Source organism: Sinocyclocheilus grahami, unplaced genomic scaffold, assembly GCF_001515645.1.
Source record: "Sinocyclocheilus grahami isolate Dianchi unplaced genomic scaffold, SAMN03320097.WGS_v1.1 scaffold1936.1, whole genome shotgun sequence".
Taxonomy (NCBI): Eukaryota; Metazoa; Chordata; class Actinopteri; order Cypriniformes; family Cyprinidae; genus Sinocyclocheilus; species Sinocyclocheilus grahami.
This window is the reverse complement of record NW_015507115.1, coordinates 65,691-66,213: the sequence shown is the minus strand read 5'-3', so window position 1 is coordinate 66,213 and position 523 is coordinate 65,691. Positions and strand designations below refer to the sequence as shown.

The 523-nt window shown below is 38.0% G+C and overlaps 1 protein-coding gene across 1 annotated transcript in view; it reads left to right on the top strand.

Moving 5' to 3' along the window:
* Positions 1 to 498, top strand: part of LOC107573409 (calmodulin-regulated spectrin-associated protein 3) — an 18,162-nt gene extending 17,664 nt beyond the window's left edge. The window contains exon 17 of the mRNA XM_016259844.1: positions 388 to 498. Within this exon, the coding sequence (XP_016115330.1) occupies positions 388 to 498 (111 nt within the window). The remainder of the gene's footprint in view (positions 1 to 387) is intronic.
* Positions 499 to 523: the final 25 nt, after the last annotated feature.

The following is a 523-nucleotide window of genomic DNA, read 5'->3' as shown; positions in this document are numbered from 1 at the left end:
TGTGTGTGTGTGTGTGTGTGTGTGAGACGGGCTGCTGGGATATTTTCTAATATGAGTTTTGACATCATCCTTGTGTGTTTTTCCTGCTTTATGATGATGATGATAATAATGACTTTGTGATGAACGTGTAGGTTAATAAAATCATTTCTAACATTTCAACTCCAAAGTCTGACAACAAATGAGTTTGTTGTGCTCAGGCAACATATACACATTTGGAGGGCCTATGTATATATTCATACAGAATTTTTTAATGGTTGAAATGGTGTTTTTCACAAGTATTTCAAAAGGGTGATGATGAGATCACCGACACGGTTCACACACACTGAGCGTTTACATGGTTTTGTTTAATCCTCACAGCAATGATTAATTTGCCTGTTTAATGTGCAGATGGTGAAGAGAGAGCTGATGAGAAACACAGAAGATCCTGCAGCATTTGTGCCTGAGGCTCCTGTGAGCGTGAGACTCTCAGACATCAAGAGATACTATTTCAGCTCCTGAACGATGAGGTTTTTTATTAAAAAAT